We start from the raw sequence: 19,404 nt of genomic DNA on the forward strand, positions 1-19,404 counted from the left end.
ATTATCTGAATGGATTCTTTCTAATTGATTCTGTCATTTAATATTAGAGTTCAGTCCCAAAGGTATTTCTATGAGTATATACTTTATGAGAAATAGAAGAAAATACATTATTAGTAATGCAGTTGACTAGACCAAGTATAACCAAAAGAGGACCATGCTGGAAGTGGAATAATTTTGAGGGCATTGAGACTTTGATTGTGAAGTTATTCAAAAGGGGAAAATGATAAAAGGAATGGAAAAAATCTGAGACCTTACTACTAAAAAAAAAGCAACTGAGATGGCATTAATAACTATTAACCCATGTGCTACATTCCCTATAAAGTTGTTATGACAGTAAATTTTACATGTATTGAGGACATTCTTGAAAAAGATAAGATGTGGGAACAGGCAAACTTCTTCTGTAAAGGATACATGACCATGTTTTTATAATCATACTATTGACTGAAGGGTCTGAAGAGTACAAGATTCCATTTTACTTATTTCTGGCTATAGAAAGCATTTGATCTTGTGTGGCAAAAAATCATTTTTTTCCAATAGGTGCCTCCCATAATATGTCATTATAATACAAAGTTCCTTGAAAGATACAAGAACGGAAATTACTGTTTGACATAAGCCTTAAAATGAAAAGGTGTATGCTTGCCATAGATATGTGCCACCACTATAGAGAATGTCCATTATAGAGTCCAAACTAAGCAGTTATTCCACAGAGATATGACGTGTGTGGTCTTCTAGATAGTTTTTGTAAATGCCATTATTTTGATATCTTTAACCCCCAGAACATTGCAAAGCCTCCTAAATGGGAGCCATAATTACTCTTAAAAGTTTTTTCCCATTCAGGAATAATCAAGTGGTTAAAGAATGCTTCATTAGACTCTGATTTGTGGTTGGATGAGTAATTCTTGGAGCTAATCTGTTGCTATATGTTTTGGACAGACACTAGACAGTTGACTAGGTCTAGAGTTGAAAGGAGAAGATTAAGTTGGATTGCCTTTGGGACATTGCATAATTCTTTGACTGATTCTAGAAATGAAGGGCCCTCTTTTTTTTTTTTTTAACATTGTTAATCTTCTGGTAGTGTTATGTATCTGTGAGTCATGGAACACTATAGTTTATGAAGAATTGAAGTTGAGGATCATCCACAGGGCAATGGAGAGTATGGTGAATTGGTGAGTGTGACGATTCTACAACACACTGCAAATCCAATTATGCAGTGGTAATTATGTAAAAAATGTCATCAGAGATATGTATGGTCAGAAAAAAAAGGTATGCTATACTCATAGTAAAAGTGAGAGATAATTGATGCCTATCACTTAGTGCATGCTTTTGATTTCAGTGCTGTCCAGAGGATGTGAGGAAGGCCCTTAGTACATTGTTTCAACAGACCAACAGATTTATTGGAGGCCTGAGATAAAAATTTTATTGTAAGGTCAAGCATGGATGGGTTGAGATTTACTTCACTGAAGCCGTACCTACAGTGATTATAACACAACTTTATAGGAGAATTTCTCCTATATGTCCTTTAAGACCAAGTTTAATACATAATTGAAGCTAGGTAGTTCAGTGGGTAGAATATTGGACCTGGAGAAAGGAAGACCTGAGTTCAAATCCAGTCTCAGATACTTAGTAACTGTGTGACCCTAGGCAATTCAGTTAACCTCATCTGGAGAATGGGGATGATAATAATAGCACCTACCTTCTAGGGCTGTTGTGATGGTTGAATGATTTAGTATTTATAAAGTATTTATTTATTTGCAAATGTTAGCATATAAATGCAAGATGTTATTACTAATTGGATGTTTAAATGATTAACATTTTTCATTCTGTAGCTGAGAGGAGTAAAAATTAATAGTATGTAAACATGGAAGATTTGAGTAATTGCAGTATTTGTTTAAACATTTAATTGTTATAGTTTTTCTTTACATTTGTTTATTTATTTGACTTTTGTGGAGATGTAAGGTGTCACTTGAGATAAGGGAGGAATGATGAAAACAATGGCAGCCATTGTGTTGATCCCTACTAAGTGTTGTTTAAAGAAGAATAGAAAGTGAAAATTAATGACAAATTACTATAAAAGAGGCCTGGTGATGAATTTTCATAAAAACTCACTGTCCTTACATTGAAGGAACTGGAAAAATAATCAAGAAAAGGAAAAAAGAGTTGCATAATTGACCTACCTTTGATGTTAGCTCCAGCCTCCCTTTAATAATTATTTTATGAGTAATCATGAACTCACCCACCTCCAAAAAAAATTTGTCTTCTGGTAGCCAGCCTTAAGGTAATAGACCTCTCTCTACTTAGTAGCAATATAGTTTTCAGGCAATAGATAATAGTCTTTTACCAAGATCATACAGCAGACTGGATTGTTTTCAGAAAATTACACAGTCCCTCTAACAGCCTGAAACTTCCCCTGAAATGAAGGCCTATATTTTTAACACTACTATTTTTTTTTGAAGAAGTCCTATGACTGTTATATATGCCAGAGTCTCTAAAGAATTGAAGTTACCCAAAAGGCAGTAGAGGGAGACATGGTAGAAGTGAGTAGGCTATAATCTGTTACAAATGAGAAATTATACAGATAAAGCTTGTGAAAGGTGTTGTAAGAGAAATGTGTGATAGAAAACAAGATGGCTGGATCTATAGGGAGAAATAGAAGTTGGCAGTGGTTGTGCTGTCTTGGCATAACTTTTAAGAACCGAAGGTTAAAAAGCCTAACCCTTTGTCTCAATGATCCCACTCTCAGAAGTAAACCCCAAGGACACCAAAAACCTAGAAAAGTCCCATATGCAACAGAATGTTCATAGCAGCTTTTTTTTTCTTTTTGAAAAGCACTGGAAACAAAGTAGTTTATGGTTGATTAACAATGGCTAAACAAATTGTGGAACATGAATATAATGGAGTATTACTAAACTGTCAGAAATGATGAATTTGAAGAATTTTAAAAAGCATGGGAACATTTAGATGAACTGACACAGAGTGAAGTAAGCAGAACCAAGATAATATTCATAGTTTTAAGCTACTAAAGCTTAGAACTACAGTAAGATTTTTGGAATCCCTGTATATGATGACTACAGTTTAAATGGAAAGAACAAAGACTGAATGCTTTTGGAATGCTTCATAATATATCTGTATGTGTTGTATCCCCATTAGGATGTGAGTTTTTGAAGAACTAACTTTATTATTTGTATCATCAGCATTTGGCATAATGTTTTGCACATAGTAAGTGTTTAATAGATACTTTTTTATTCATCCATATATAATTTTAATAATAAAGTTATCCCCAAAGAAGAGATGATAAAATACACCCTCTTTTTCGCAAATGCGGAATAGCATGTGGGTATATGACTACAGATACACGCAGACGCATACACACACATGCAGAGAGAACAAGAGTCAGATTTTGTGGAAGTGTTGGTTACTTTTGCTGAACTGTTTTATTTTCTTCCCTTTTATTTATTGCATGGGATAGGTGGAGTTTTAGAAATGGAGGGGAGGAACAGGGCCAAAAGATACTTTGGAAATGGAGGTGAAATACACACACACACACACACACACACACACACACACACGATAGTGAAATTAAATAACAAGGAAAATAAAGGGAAAAATATTACCTGCACACTATGATGAGATGTTAGGTACACAGTAACATGTTGAGTTTAATTTCCAGAATAGAAATTGCATTTTAAATCCATTTCATTAATTCGGTGAACCTGTTAATTCAACAGGTTTTTAAAATTAAATTGGGTGCTTTTTTATTGTTTATTTTTAAATCAGCACTTTCAGCTTAAAAAAAATAATAATATTCATTATTCTTGTAAAGCTTAGAATCACGTTTTTTTCCCTACATTTGCCCAGTTAACAGTTTCTACTTAAATACTTTAATAGAGAAGATAGAATCCTTTTGGCATTAGGAAATAAAAGTTCTAGTTTCTTCTACTTACTAAGTTTGTGACTGGTAAATCACTTCCTTTCTTCTGGTCTGTTGCCTTGTTTGAAATCAGAATTTGAAACCTTGCCTATCATGAACATAGTGGGACAGAGAATGGCTGAAGCATCTCCCCAGTGCTTGGGGTTGTGATTCTGTGACTTAGATTTTTAAGCATTGTTTGGGTTGCAGCTGAGTAAAGGTTAATGTCAGTGATAGCAGTTTTCAAATACTGTCAAGTTTGTTATACAGAATAGCGAGTGCAAAAATGCTGACTGTTGTCCAGTGTGACAAAATAGCTTTGAAATGAAAACAAATCTCATTGAGAGGCCAGTGATGCTGTGTGCACAGGCTGGAAGAAAGTGTACTTTTCAAATAAAGGGCAAAATTGGTACCAAGTAATAAATCTTCCAAATTTGATAAGTCCCTGTTAAAGTCATTTTTAGGCAATACACAGTAGCCTGGCATTGATGTACCTAGGTAATGTAGTGCTCCTCTCAGGGTCAGGCAGACCTGATTTCAACTCTTGACTCAGTGGTCTGTGACTTGGGCCAGTCACTTAATCTCTTAGCCTCAGGTAACTCATCTATAAAATGAAGGACTTGGACTTAGTGCCTTGAGGTTACTTCTAGCACAGAATGTGAACCTGTGACTTCCCTTGTACAGACAGGGAGGTAAAGGCCCTTTTCAGACTTCATGTTGGATGGATAGTGAGGCAGCTTATCCTGGTTTACCCTGCCACAAAGGAGAGAGTGGGATATATGGTGGGGTCTTTGAAGGCATAGAGATGTGGCACGTATAGCCCGTTTTGATTGGCATGTTTCTTTTATCCTCCTCAGATCTTGTAAATTTCACTGCAAAAAAGTCGCTGGTTGAAAGTTTGATTAGATTTTTGAGGACTATTGTGCTCTTTTCAGCATTAGCTTCAAGGCAGAGAATTTTATTTAGTAGATCAAGAGCCAGGAGGGAGAGGGTTAGAGTGAATTGTTTATAGTAGCATTTTATGGTAGCTTAGGTGTAAAGCATTGAAACTTTTCATGCCACTACTATTTGCTCATGATTTTGCCTATTCTTAATTATTGTATTATTAAGGATTTCCTTTCTCATTCCAAATAGCAACTGTTTAAAGTCATTTACTTTCTCCTTAAGCCCCTAACTGCCTCCCTGCCTATAGCAAATAGTCTCTAGCGTCGCTGAGCTTGAGGCTGTCTAGCAGAAGTTTGCTCAGTTCCCTTCCTCCACTCCTCAAAACTTGTGAGCATTGTTATCCGTTTTTTCCTCCTGTCTCAGGAAAAGGTATCTCTAATCCAGCTACTAAGTACCCTTTATTCTATCCCCTCCCACCTTCTCTGAAACCTTATTCCAGCAATCATTCCCTCTTCCCATGTATCTTGTTTTATTTTAAATTTTTCGTTCTTTTGAAATAAATTATTTTGTTGTAATCAACCAAGATCCACATTCTCATTCTTCCCCTAATACCCCTTCTATTCCCCCATCTCCTGCTGCATACCCAATTGGAGTTCAAGAAAAAGGCAAGGACTAGATATATAGATTTGGTAGGAATATGCTTTAGAGATAACTGAACCCCTGGGACCAGATTAGGTTTACTGAAAGCATAGAGGCCAAAGACAACTCCGAAGTGTACTTATGCCTGGTGGTAGAACATAGTAGAATGAGAAGATCCAGTAAGATAGGGCAGAGAGAGTATTCCTGTAGAAGACAGGTAGTTGGTAGTCTCAAAAGCTGAAGAAAAGTCAAGAAGGATGGGGGCTTTTTTTTTTAATTAGAAAAAGTTATTGGTCATCTCATAATAAACAGTTTCAGATGTGTTTATGTCCAATTTCCAGAATTGGAAGCCAGATTGCAAGAGGTTGGAAAATGAGTGGGAAATAAAGAAGTGAAGGCAACAAATGTCACATCTTTCTCTAGGAATTTGACTATGAATGGGAGTAGTATGATAGTACAGTAGCTTCCAGCATGCCAGGGATTGAAGTGAAGGGGTTCTTAAAGCCACACGTAGGTAACAGGGAAGAAGCCAGTGAATAAGAAGAGATTGAAGGTGAAGAATAGGTGATTTGACAGGGCAGGGTCATGGAGAGGATGGAAAGGGGGAGTATGGAGGAGTTGGTTTTGACAAAGAAAAGGGCTAGCTCAGAGATTAGAGTGGAGGAGAAATTGGATTTGATGTTGAGGTTTTTAAAACGATGAAGGAGGGAACTCAAGGTTAATGAGTTTGTTTTCTCAGTATAATAGAAGGTGAAGTCTTCTTGGAGACATTTAAAATGCTTCCAAACTTCATTTCATTTTTATATGACCTCCCTTTATGTGTTCTCCATTGAGATGAGAGTAGCTCCCTATTCTGTAACACTTAATATTCCATCTTTCCTTATCCACCTCCTCATACTCTAGCTCCATAGTATTCTTCAATCATCAACTCCGGTACCCTTTCCCAAGTAAGGCTTTTGCTGAACACTTTAAGGTTTACAAAAAATTGTCCTGTGAAATTGGTTGTATACATATTGTTATTCCTTAAAGAAGCTCAGTAGCTATACTCAATAGGAAAGTATATGTAGAACCTGTACAGAATTGTATGCAGTCGTGGGGAGGGAGGGGGGGAGTGGGGGGTAGGTGTGGGGGGGATAAAATCTCAATTGTATGGCAGTGATTGTTAAACATTAAAAAAGAATAATAAAATAATAATAAAAAAAAATAAAAATAAAAAAAAAAAAAGAAGCTCAGTAGCTTGCCCATGATCAAATCACTGGGAACTGTGGGATTTGAAAGCACCCAATACCTCCTTGACTGTCTACCCTACTTTATTTGATATCCAAACTCTGCACAGTAATGTGCAATGAATGTTTCCAACCAGGAGTATTAACAGTGCTGTCATTCTTAAATATTTTATCTTTTTTTTTATTTTTGACCCTTTTCCCTCACCATTCATTTGTAGCCAATCAGTTCCTAAGTTCTGTGGATTCTGCTTTCATAATACCTGACATCTACTCCTTTCTTTCATTTCCCATTATCACCATTCTAGCAAAAGTCCTCCTTACCATGTTCTGGAACTATTGCAATTTAATTTCTTTTCTTCCACCTCCTGCTGGCCATAGGGGAAAAATAGAAAGCCCTTTAACAAATATTTATGTCCAGCAAAGTAAATTCACACATTAGCCATTTCCACAAATGTATATTTGCCTCGAGTCTGTCAGAAGGACCTCTGAATCTGGATTTGTCTTTTTATTGATCAGAGTTTCTTAATTCTTCTGAAGTTTGTCTTTACAGTGTATTGTTAATGGTATAAATTAGCCTCCTGGTTCTGTTCACTTTATTTTGCATCACTCCTTACAAATCTTCCCAGGTTTTTCTAAAACCATCCGTTTTGTCATCCCTTCTCTTGTAGCTCAGTGGTAGTGTTACATAATGTGTTTATCTGTTCTCCAGTGGACACTCTTTTTCAGTTCAGAACTACAAGAGGAATTTCTGTAAATATTTACGTGTGTGTGTATATGTGTAAGCCCTTTTCTTCTTTTTAAAAATCTCTTTAGGACATCATCTAAATTCTTTTTGGGCCAGATTGTTTCCCAGCTATTAACTATTTTTGTTAAATAGTAAGATCTTACCCCCAGCAGCTGAGGCCTTTGGGTTTATTGAACGCTAGATTCTACTAGATTTGTTTTCTTTTATAAATTGTGTATTTAATGTGTTCCATTGATGTCTCTAATTTAAACTAGTACCAAATTATGTTTCGATTTGGTGCTACTTGAGGCTCCCTTTTCATTTTTTTCATTGTTTTCCTTTAGATTCTTGATTTTTGTTTTTTCTAACAAATTTAGTTTAATTATAATTTCTAAGAAAATTTGGTATTTTAGGAGAATTGGCTAATTATTTCATTTTGTGAGTTTGTGTATGGAAAGATTTCACTGTTCTGTTTGTTTTTATTTAGGATCTGGAATTCTCCTGTTTATATTCCATGCAAACTTTTTTGGTAAGGAAGTCATTGCTCGACTTTGTGGACCATGTAGTGTACAAGCTGTAGTTTTGAATGACAAGTTTCAACTTCCTGTATTTCTGGTAAGATCTGTGTACATATAACTAAATTAAATTGCATTATTTGGTCTTTTTAATATCATTTGTAAGAGTTAATAGGCTTCATGATATTGTTTAATACTAAAGGACACATATTTTCCATTTTACCATGTCAGTCAGATTCCCTTAATTAACAGAAATATGTATAGTAAGTCCTTGGTTGACTATTATTCAAGGAATGAGTAACCAACCATCATAAATCAGAAAAATTGAATTAAATACAAAATCCTGACTGTTTTAGCATTTTAAAAAACATCTATTTTAATATGTTAGTATTCAACCTTAGTAAAAAATGATGAAAATAATTGGCTAATTATTTGATAACCATTTAGTACTACAGAGTAATCATGCTAGACATTAGTTCTTATTATACTATAGAGAGATGTAGAATGCCTAGAAAACTGACTAAAAGTATGCTAAACCCAAAGCATTTCTTCCCTTTGCCCCTTCTCCTCAGTAAATCTCTGATAAGAAGTTGCTTTCTGATAATTTATTTTATTCTCATAAATAAATACCTGGGAGCCAAACCCCCCAAATGACATTCGTTTTATGATTCTAGTAATGTGAAGTGGTGGCAAACTCTTGAAATATTTTGGCAGAGGAGTTCAGTTATGACTTTCTAGCACCATGAAAATATGATGCCATGTGCATTGCATATAACTTCAAATAAGGCTCCAATATAGTTCTGCTTCATAATTTTTCTAAAGTATCTTCAGTGCGATAAATTTGAATGTTTCTCTTTGGTCTCTTTGGGTTTGAATCATAATGGAATCTTGCTCTCCTATGAGTCATTAAAAGGTACATTAATAGATTCTAATGATTTGTTTTACCATCTTGGAATACATCAGTTTGTTTTCATATACGTTCTCATTAATTTTCTTTTGTTGCCTTCTAGGATAGCCATTTTGTTTATTCCTTCAGTCCTGTTGCAGGCCTAAATAAACTTTTTATACGCTTGACAGAAGCACCATCTGCCAAGGTAAAAGATCTTTTCCTAGCCAGACTAGAATCTCATTTGAAGTGTTTGAGCATGATTCCCAACCTATTTTGAAATCCTGTGTGTTTCACTTTCCATTTCCATATCTATCCCTGTTACCAAAAGGGCTAACAAGATAAGTTGCAAAGTTAGTGCAATTGCTTGTTTGTATGATGAGATATTGAAAACCTAGTGGTAGAGGCATTCCAAGCATACCAGTCATAATCAATTTCTGGAAAATTCACATTAAATGAAAATTCTTTTGGAGTAGATGCTATGTTATGATTTGTTGTTCAAGTGACTTAATTATATTACAAGCAGAGTTTTGTAACATGATAATGTTCATTCTTGCTGAATGATGTAGTTATTATGTACCATATGCCTGTTTATTTTTCTCCATTTTTTTCTCTTTGAGAGAGTGTAAATAGGTATTTATATTAAAAAATTAAAATTTTGTCTTTCCTTTCATAGGTAAAATTGCTTATAGGTGCATACAGAGTACAATTGCAGTGACCAAAAAAAGGCAATTGTAAGGATCGCGATGAAGTTATTTTTGAACCTGATACTGGTTACTTCAGTCCGATAAAGCAGTTTGGAATACTTACTTCTGGCACATCAACACTTTCAAAACATTATTCTACTACCTTTCTTTTAAAAATTTTTCTCTGCAACAGCTTGCTGATTTATTACCTATCATCTGGTATGTTCACTGCAGGGGGCAAGGGGTAGGGTGGGAAATGACACAGGGTTATCTGATATTTTGTATAATATATATGTAAGTATTTGTGCCAGTACCTTAAATATCAACTTCTTTTGTTATATCCAGACTGCATATTTTAGCTTTTCCACAATGTGGAGTGGTGCATATAAGAATTATTTAAGAAAATTAGATGATTTTTTTTAATCCTGAAATTTTCTACTAGTCTTAATGTTTCTATGTTTAAAAATGAAGTGTAAACCTGTCACATGCATAGACCTAGGGAAATATGTTACATTTGAAAGTTGCTGCTTCACTTTTTTGACCGCTAGAACTGAGTCACTGAAAATCTAAATAAAAATTGGACTCTTATCTTAGGTGTTTCTCTAGGCAGAGTGGTAGACATGTTTAAAAACAGATCATATTCCAAATTTATTTAGAAAGCATGGAAAAAATTAACTGGGCGTAGCTGGTTCAGGTTACTGTGTTATAACAGATCACAAGCATAAAGGTTAGATTAATTCCATAAATATAAAGTTAGGCTTTATTCATAGTAATGTATTGAAAGCTATTTAGATGATAAATTGGGTTGCTTATAGACAAACCAAGAATAGTATTGACCAGATTTGGGGTATTATGAATCTTTTAAAAGGGGTATAATTTAGCTCTGTGTTTCAAACTTACTTGGGTAACTTGTTACCTTTATTTGAGAGATTATCTTTGTTCAAATACTTTAATCAGAAAAAATTTTAAATTCAATTGGAACCATTTTAAAATCCCAACTGTGCCTTGCTGTTCTGGTTGCTCCATGGAATTTAGATACCACAATGTGCCTCTATGCTTAGCAAAACTATAGTGAACAAATACTGCTTAATGCTCACTGTTAAAATGGTGTGATTATACTATAAAACATTTCATTTCAAATTGTCGGAAAACAGATGGAAAATTTGTTCTTTTTTTCTTTAGCTCTAGACTAGTTTCTGCAATATCAAACTACTATAGTTTTAATGAAATGTATTTCAGTTTTTTGGAATGTCACATTATGCTAAATAAAATGAGAACAACTCACTTTTATATTTCATTTATCCATTATTTTCATCCAACTACTGCCTTTCTAGTCCATATTTCATTTTTACTAGAATATGTGTTAATAATTCTTTGCAGTTTCAACAAAAATATTTGTTACTATTTTTATATTTTTGTTTCTTAAATCTTAGGACAACAGCAAATAATGATGCCATGGTGATAGATACAAAATAATTGTTAGAACTGGGCTTTCACAACAAGATTTAAATATGGTTAAAGGATCTGTGCATTTTTATTTTAGAATTCATAAAGTCAATCATCAGTCTCTTAAGGAACCTACAGTCTAGAGTGGAAAATGTAGAGGTGTTAAAAAGAAATATTGCCATATGTGCTAAGCAAACTAACTCACTGGTATTGAGAAAAATGGCGTAAGAGAGGAAGGGTGATTTTTCTCAAAATCACTTTTGGCAAGGGGCATAGGGAAGATCTCATAGATAAAGTGAATTTAGGCTTGTTCATCAAGAGCTGACATGGTCTCAGTAGTTGGAGAGGAAGGAAGAGGCTCTTTAAGGTAGGAGTACTGTGATCCAAAGGCATCTAGTCTCTGGATAGTAAGTAGACAGACTCTATTAAGAAGTAATGAGAGATGAGACTAGTCAAGCTGCATGAATTAGTACCTGTTGATGACCAAACTAAGGAAAAATGTTCTCCTCTCAGATGCTTTTGAGCTTGGAACTCACTGTTTTACAGGTGGCAGAAGAATAGTAATACATTTCTGGGTTATTTACAATAAAATATCAAATGAAGGAAGATTCCATTCAGCTTTAGAAATGTATGTAGTTGTATTCATGATAAGCTTCTGTTCATAAAAATATCTATAAATGGGTGTGAATTAAAAATATAGATATCCAGAGAACATTGGAGTGTACACTGTGAATTAGGGGGGAAATTGATTTAAACTAGTACCAAGTTAATATCAACCACACTAAGAAAATTGAACAGTTCTTCCTTACCAACCTGTTGCTATCTTCACCTCATTATCTCCTGACCTACAGGAGAGTGCTAGGCTTCAGTATACTTATATATACTATATATTGTGATATACACTACATGTATATGATATATATATACATACAGTATACTTATACAGTATACAATATACTTATTTTTGGTACTTAGTAGTTGTATTTGAAAATCACTTAATTTCAATGAGTCAGGGTTCTTAACCTTGAGTATTATGGACTTCTTTGGCGCTCTGGTAAAGACTGTGGACCCCTCAGAAAAATGTTTTTAAATATGTAAAATAAATAGGATTATCAGGGAAGCTGATTGTACTGAATTGGAGACCTCAGATTAAAAGCCCCTGTTCTAAGCCTATTTATCTGTAAAATGTACTTTACCAACCTTAAGATATTCTATAGATGTCAGCTTTCTGGGAGGGCAGCGCAGCAAGGAAGTGTCACTTCCCCTAAGCCTCAGTGACCTACTGAAGGCTTAGGCACCAGAGTATGAGAATCAGAATCATTTCCTGCCTCTCCTGAAACAGACCTGAGGAGCCAGTCTACTCAGCAAGCATTGATGGAGCACTTATTACTGTAGCATAGTGCCACATACGGTGGTGAACACTTGGGAAATGATGAAAAGCAAAACCACTCTCCCTCCTAGAGGAATTCCTCTTCTGAGGTGGAGGGGACCTGTAAATGTATGTGTATATCTTGCAGATATATCTCTCCCATTGTGAAGATGTCAAGGATACCTGATACTTGACAGAAGAGGTAGAAAGAAGGTATTTTCAATGGGCAGGTTTTGTCAAGTGGAGAAGACTGGAAGGCCTCCTACAAAAGGTGAATTTTGCATTGAGTCTTGAAGTTGAAAAGGAAGTCAGTGAAAAAAAGAGGTTGATATGAGGAGGCAGAGCATTCTTGCCATGAGGACAACATTGTAGGCCAGTGTAGTAGAATCATGGACTACATGAAGGGAAGTAGAGTAGAAGGGGCTAGGTTATGAAGGACTTTACCTTCCAAACAATAGTTTTATATTTGATCCTGGAGGAAATAAGGATCCTGGAGTTAAAGTAGCTTGGTGACATGGTCAGATCTTTATTTTAGGGATGGATTAGAGTGGGGAAAGGCATGAGGAAGAGAGAACAATCAGAAAGATACTGGAATAATCCACGTAAGAAGTGACGAGGCCTGTGGTAGAGTAGAGAGAAGTGTATATTGTGAAGGTAGAAACAAGATTGGATATGTAAGGTTAGGGTTCACGGGGGAGTCAAGAATGACAGTAGCATTGTGAGCCTGGGTGAATGGGAGGATCCTACTGCCCTTCACAGTGACAGAGATGTTGTGAAGAGAGGAGGGGGAGAGATCATTTGTTATGTTTTTGTGGTCAGTGAGTTTGACATGCTTACAGGTTATCCAGATTGAGACAGTTGCTAATGAGGGACCAGGGATATATGTATGGGAATCATGTGCCTATATAGAGATGAGGAGGTTCACCAAGTGAGAAAGTATACAAGAGGAGGCTACGACTGAGCTTTAGGAAGTACAAATGATGTGGATGCAGTTTCTCAATAAACATTAAAAAAAAAATATTTCATTGATACTTCTTCAACAAACATGAAATACTTACTGTGTTCAAAGCACAGTGTTAACTGCTGAAGTACAAAGTCAAAAATGAAACATTCTTAGACCTCAGAGAACTTATATTCTAATAGTGGAGAGATGCAACAAGTACCCAAAACAAGGAACAGAGATCAGAGAAGGCTGCATCAGAGCTGAGCCTGAAAGGAAGCATAGGACCCAAGAAGTAGACATGGGAAAGGAAGGCACAGGGAAAACGTTCATGCACATGCCCCAGCAAAGTACTGAGTTAGTCCAGCTTACTTTGAAAATGGAGTTTATGAAGGGGAGTAGTGTGGAAGAAGACAGGAAGTTAACTGTGAGTCAGAGTCAGCAAACATTTGTTCAGCTGCTACTATGAGCCAGAACCTTGGCTAAGCCATGGGTTTACAAAGAAAGGCATAAAACAGTGCCTAGCCTCAAAGAGCTGATCCTCTAATGGGGAAGACAGCATATAAAAAGATGAAAACCTGGGGGGAAGGAGAAGGAGGAGGTGTGTGAAGGGAAGAGAGACAGAGGTAAGAGGGAGGCTCAGAGTAGCAAATTTATTTTTTATACACACTAAGTGGTGGAGAGGTATACCATATGATGAGGTGGTAGTGTCACTTACGAAATTGACATCAATATAAAGCCCTACTGAAAGAATAAACTTTAAAAAATATTTAGTAATCTTATTTTTTGAAATATAAATGGAAAACAGCTAATAGACAAATTTACTTTTTCATCTCTATGAAATCCTTATGAGAATGGTGTAAACAAAACATCAGGTATCCTTACAAACAAAAGGAGGGACAGGTGGGCTTTTGAAAGTTTTTTTGTGGGGGTGGGGTGAGAGAAAAGACATCTTTAGGGTCAAGCAGTAGACTTGATTTTTTAAAAAAGCATTTGATAACAGAAAAATTTACAAGTCAAAAGATTCCCTACCCAACAAGGTATTTCCATACTCTTCTCAAATTATACAAATTTCTTCTGAAATAGGACCAGGGAAAAAATTTTGTTCAGTGGTTCATTGGGTGCTAATATCAATTGATACATGAAATAGGGAGATATAATCGCCAAAAGGTGCTTTTTGTTATACGTCTATGAGTGGTAACTTTTACAAATACAAATAATTTGTTTCCAGCCTCAAAATCCAAGGCCTCAAATCTATAGACATCAAGTAGAACATATACATTGGAAAAACAAAGATATATTATTCAGATTAGGACATTCAACTATAAAAGTAGCATATGTATTAGCAAATAGAATGTTGGGTTCTATGTATTAATATAATGAAGTACAGCCAAAATTATTGCCACTACTAGCTGACAGTGGGAAACATCATAGGTGGGCTTCATTTTCCTTCTCTATACAATGAGGGCATGGATTATATGACTTTTTAAAGTCACTTCTAATTCTAAATCTGTGATGTGAGAAACTGGATAACAATCTTCCAATGGTCTTAAGTTGCCTGCTGCCAACAAAAGCCCAGCTTTTCAACATGAGTATTCTGGCTTTGCTGTAAAACTGGAAATCGTGACCAACAATAATCTTAGAAAATTTGCTAGTAACCCAAAGGAAATGGTGAGTCCAACTATAGCAAGTTAGTAGTGATGCTTTCTGTGCTAAAAGGGATGATGACAGGTGACCAATTTGAACACTGTGTGGTACTCATGAAATATTGAGCCATAGGAAGGCTTCCAGTCTGTTGGGTGGTTACTCTGGACAGTTTACTAAAAGGTGTGTTAAAGAATCCCAACATAAGAGAGCATGGACACCTTGTAACTTACAACCTGTACTAATGAGCTCACCAGACCTACTTAAAGTTGTTTGAAGGATAACATTTTCCATTAAAAAATTGAGATGTCACAACAATCATTTACACAAATACAATTTTTTTCATCAAATGATGAGGTGTTATTCTTTTTGAACGATTCCTTTTTCCACTATTTTGTAATCTTGGAATTATTAAAAAAAAACTATCTTAAACACACTTGGATTTTCTATGAATTGTTGCTCTTCTATTATTTTCACCACCAGGAGTTTTTCCTTTCAATATCACGCAGATTTAGCATGGTTGTTTTTGTGAATTTCTTGCTCCTAAAGTTGGAAAAAATTCAGTAGTAAATCTGTCTGACCATCTTCCTTTCACAAGATGTTCAACTAACAAGATCTCCACTGACTTTTAAAAAACATTTTTATTTAAAGTTTTGAGTTCCAATTTCTACCCTTCTCCTCCTTCCCCTCTCCCATCCAAGATGGCCAGCAATCAGTTCTAGGTAAGACTGTGCAAGTGGGTAAAACATTTCCATATTAGTCACTTTGTACAAGAAGACTCGAATAAAAGGGAAAAAAATGAAAAAGTGAAAAATAACCCACTTCAGTCCGTATTTAAACAATATCTGTTCTTTTCCTGGAGGCAGATAGCGGCATATTCATCATTAGTCGTTTGGGATTGTCTTAGGTCATTGCACTTCTCAGAGTAGCTGAGTTATTCATAGCTCATCAAACCATATTGCTGTTAATGTGTACAATGTTCTAGTTCTGTTCACTTCACTGTGCATCAGTTCATGCAGGTCTTTCCAGGTTTTTCTGAAAGAGTCATGTTTGTCATCTCTTACAGCACAATAATATTCCATTACCATCATATACCATAGCTTGTTTAGCTACTCCCCGATTGATGGGCATACCTTTAAATTCCAATTTTTAGCCACCACAAAAAGAGCTGTTATAAATATTCTTTGTTAAATTAGGTCCATTTCTCTCTTTACATCTCTTTAGGATAACAGATCTAGTAGTGGTATTGCTAGGTCAAAGGGAATGAACAGTTTGATTGCCTTTTGGGTAGAGATCCAAATTGCTCTCCAATGTGTGGAACAAGTTCACAATGCCACCAACAGTGCATTAGTTTCCCAGTTTTCTCACATCCCCTCCAACATCCAACATTTTCTTTTTTTGTCATATTAGCCAATCTGATATGTGGGAAGTGGTACTTCAGAATTGTTTGAATTTGCATTTCTCTGATCAAGTGATTTAGACATTTTTTCATGACTACACATAGCTTTGATTTGTTTGAAAACTGCTTGTTCATATCTTTTGATCATATATCAGTTGAGGAATGACTTGCATTTTTATAAATTTGATTTAGTTCTCTGTATATTTGAGAAATGAGGCCTTTATCAGAGATACTTGTTCCCAAAAAAATTTCCTCAGTTTCCTGCTTTCCTTCTAATTTTGGTTGCATTGATTTTGTTTGTGCAGAAACTTTTTAATTTTATATATTCAAAATTGCCTATTTTACATTTTGTAATGCTACCTATGTCTTTTTCGGTCCTAAATTCTTCCCTTATGCATAAATCTGACATAAACTATTTCATGCTCTCTTAATTTGTGTATGGTATCACCCTTTAGTGTAAATCATCTACCCATTTATCTTGGTATAATGGTGAGATGTTGGTCTATACCTAGTTTCTGCCATACTGTTTTCCAACTTTGCCAGCAGTTTTTGTCAAAATAATGAGTTTTTGTTCCAAAAGCTTGCAACTTATATTGCACAAATTGTCATTTGTATTGGCTTGGCCTACCCATGAGCAATTAATATTGTTCCAGTTGTTTGGATCTGATTTTATTTGTGTGAAGTGTTTTAGAGTTATGTTCATATAGTTCCTGGGTTTGTAGGTAGTAGACTCCTAAGTATTTTACATTTACAGGAAAAATGGAATTTCTCTGTTATCTTCTTTTGCTGGGCTTTGTTGGTAATATATACAAATGATGATTTATGTGGGTTTATTTTGTATCCTGCAACTTTGCTGAAGTTGTTATTTAATTTCAAAAAGTTTTTTTTTAGTTGCTTCTCTAGGATTTTCTAAGAATAACATCTGCAGAGGTTAAGTTTTGTTTCCTCATTCCCTGTTCTAATTCCTTAAATTTCTTTATCTTCTCTTATTGATGTAGCTAACATTTCTGGTATAATATTAAATAATAGAGGTGATACTGGGCATCCTTGCTTCACTCCTTTACAAATAATGCTTGCTGATGGTTTTAGATAAGTATTACTTATTTTAAGGTAAGCTCTATTTATTCCTATGCTCTCCAGTGTTTTTTATAGGAATGGTTTCTGTTTTGTCAAAGGCTTTTTCTGCATTTATTGAGATAATCATACTGGTTTTGTTATTGCTATGGTCAATTATGCTGATGTTGAACCCATGGTGCATTCCTGGTATAAATCCTGCCTGATCATAATGTATGACCCTTGTGATGTATTACTGTAACCTCTTTGCCAGTATTTTATTTTTTTTGCATCAATAATTATTAGGGAAAATAATTTTTTCTCTTTGGCTCTTCCTGGTTTGGATATCAGTGCTATATTGGTGTCATAAAAGGAATTTGGTGTAGGACTTCATTGCCTGTTTTTCCAAATTATTTATATAGTATTGGGATTAATTGTTCGTCAGATGTTTTGTATAATCTGTTTATGAAACCATCTGGTCTTGGGGATTTTTTTCTTAGGAAATTCATTGATGGCATTTCTTTTTCTAAGATTGGGTTACTTCAATATTTTATTTCTTCTGTCAATCTGAGTATAATTTTTTTTAGATTTATCCATTTCATTTGGATTGTCAAATTTATTGGCATATAATTGGACAAAGTAGCGCCTAGCAATTTTCTCAATTTCTCTCATTAGAGATGAGTTCACCCCTTTCATTTTTTTATTACTAGTAATTTGGTTTTCCTTTCTTAAAATCAAATTAGCCAAGTTTTCTTTTTCACAAAATCTAGTTCTAGTCTAGTAGTTTGATGGTTTTTTTAACTTTCAATTTTATTCTCTTCTTTGATTTTCAAGATTTCCAATTTGGTGGTAATTGGGGATTTAAAATTTATTCTTTTTCTAGTTTTTTTAGTTACACATCCAATCTGCCTTTTCTCTGTTTTATTGATGTAAAGCAATTAAGAGATATAAATTGTTCCCTACATACTGCTTTGACCACATCCCGTATGTTGCCTCATTGTTGTCATTTTCCTTAATGAAATTGTATTTTTTTCTCTGACCTACACGTCTTTTAGGATTAAATTAATTCCCAATTAAATTTTAACCCTTCTAAAAAATAAAACGGAAACCACCTACGTATACAAGATGCTATTAGTAACGTCTCATTTCTGGGGGCAAAGAATTAATAACTGAGAGGATGCCCATCATTTGGGGAATGGTGAAGGTTGTGGTACATCATTACAGTGTAATACTATTGTACTGTAAGAGATGATGAGCAAGATGTGCTGTGTACAAAGTAACAGCAATATTCTAAGAGAAACAGCTGTGAATTACTCAGCTATTCTTAGCAATTACAGTGATCCAAGGCAAATCTGAAAGACTTATGAAAAATCTATCCATACCCAGAAAAAGAACTAAGTTTCTGAATACAGACTGAAGCGAACTTTAAAAAAAAAAAATGGGGGGGTGTTCATAACATGATTATTATGAAGGTTTTGCATTGACTACACGTATAACCTGTACTGACTCGCCTTCTCAATGGGGGGGGGGGGGGAGGAAGGAGGGAGAGAATTTGGAACTCAGATTTTAAAAACAAATGTTAAAAATTGTTTTCACATGTAACTGGAGGAAAATAAAATACTAAGCAAAAATAAATTTTAATATCTTATTGCATTATGATACGAAACAGAAGCACTTACTATTTTTCCTTTTCTGCTTTTGGATATGAAGATTTTATGTCCTAATACATGGTCACTTTTTGTGTATGCACCATGTACTGCTGAGAAAAAGATATATTCCTTTCTATTCCCATCCAGTTTATTAACTTTTCCAGAATTGTATTCACCTCAGTTTCTTTCTTGTCTATTTTTTGATTAGGTTTATCTAGTTCTGAGAGAGGGAATGTTGAGGTTTCCCCACTAATATAGTTTTATTGTCTCTGTAACTCTCAACTTCTTCAAAAATTTAGATGCTATATAATTTGGTACATATGTGTTTACTATTGATATGACTTCATTGTCTGTGGTACCTTTCAGCAAGATATAATTTCCTTCTTTATCTCTCTTAATTAGATCTGGTTTTTACTTTTGTCTGAGATCATGATTG

General features: G+C 34.8%; 1 protein-coding gene across 1 annotated transcript in view; it reads left to right on the forward strand.

The window, feature by feature from the left end:
* MPHOSPH8 (M-phase phosphoprotein 8) overlaps positions 1-10,752 on the forward strand; it is a 60,280-nt gene extending 49,528 nt beyond the window's left edge. Inside the window, exons 12-14 of the mRNA XM_072611663.1 lie at positions 7,869-7,996; positions 8,907-8,990; positions 9,459-10,752. Coding sequence (XP_072467764.1) covers positions 7,869-7,996; positions 8,907-8,990; positions 9,459-9,500 — 254 coding nt within the window. The 3' untranslated portion in view covers positions 9,501-10,752. The remainder of the gene's footprint in view (positions 1-7,868; positions 7,997-8,906; positions 8,991-9,458) is intronic.
* Positions 10,753-19,404: the final 8,652 nt, after the last annotated feature.

This window comes from Notamacropus eugenii, chromosome 5 (assembly GCF_028372415.1).
Source record: "Notamacropus eugenii isolate mMacEug1 chromosome 5, mMacEug1.pri_v2, whole genome shotgun sequence".
Taxonomy (NCBI): Eukaryota; Metazoa; Chordata; class Mammalia; order Diprotodontia; family Macropodidae; genus Notamacropus; species Notamacropus eugenii.